The sequence below is a fragment of the Nestor notabilis genome, unplaced genomic scaffold, assembly GCF_000696875.1.
Source record: "Nestor notabilis isolate BGI_N333 unplaced genomic scaffold, ASM69687v1 scaffold21377, whole genome shotgun sequence".
In the NCBI taxonomy this organism is placed as follows: domain Eukaryota; kingdom Metazoa; phylum Chordata; class Aves; order Psittaciformes; family Psittacidae; genus Nestor; species Nestor notabilis.
This window is the reverse complement of record NW_009935403.1, coordinates 1941-2209: the sequence shown is the minus strand read 5'-3', so window position 1 is coordinate 2209 and position 269 is coordinate 1941. Positions and strand designations below refer to the sequence as shown.

The 269-nt window shown below is 64.7% G+C and overlaps 1 protein-coding gene across 1 annotated transcript in view; it reads right to left on the bottom strand.

Annotated features, from left to right (window-relative positions):
• ZNF335 (zinc finger protein 335) overlaps window positions 1-269 on the bottom strand; it is a gene marked incomplete at its 3' end in the record, with an annotated part of 5896 nt that overhangs the window by 3964 nt on the left and 1663 nt on the right. The window contains 1 exon segment of the mRNA XM_010017839.1: window positions 1-159. Coding sequence (XP_010016141.1) covers window positions 1-159 — 159 coding nt within the window.

Genomic DNA, 269 nt, shown 5'->3' with positions numbered 1-269 from the left:
AGGAGGGTTCTTTGTCCTCTGAGTCAGACTGGCTGATGCTGGGCTCGGCCAGGCTCTCGCCGGTCCCGTTCTCCAGGCCAGAGGAACTAGCTGCTTCCGAGTTCTGCAGCTCACGGGTCGGCGTGCTCTGGGACGTCACCAAGGGCTCCGTGTCTCCTCCTGCTCACCAGAGCACAGTACAGCTCCAGCACACGCCTCCCTGCACCAGCTCATCATGGGGCTGCTGCCTCCTGCCCCACTCCCCTTCGGTAACAGCCGGGGGCAGGTCC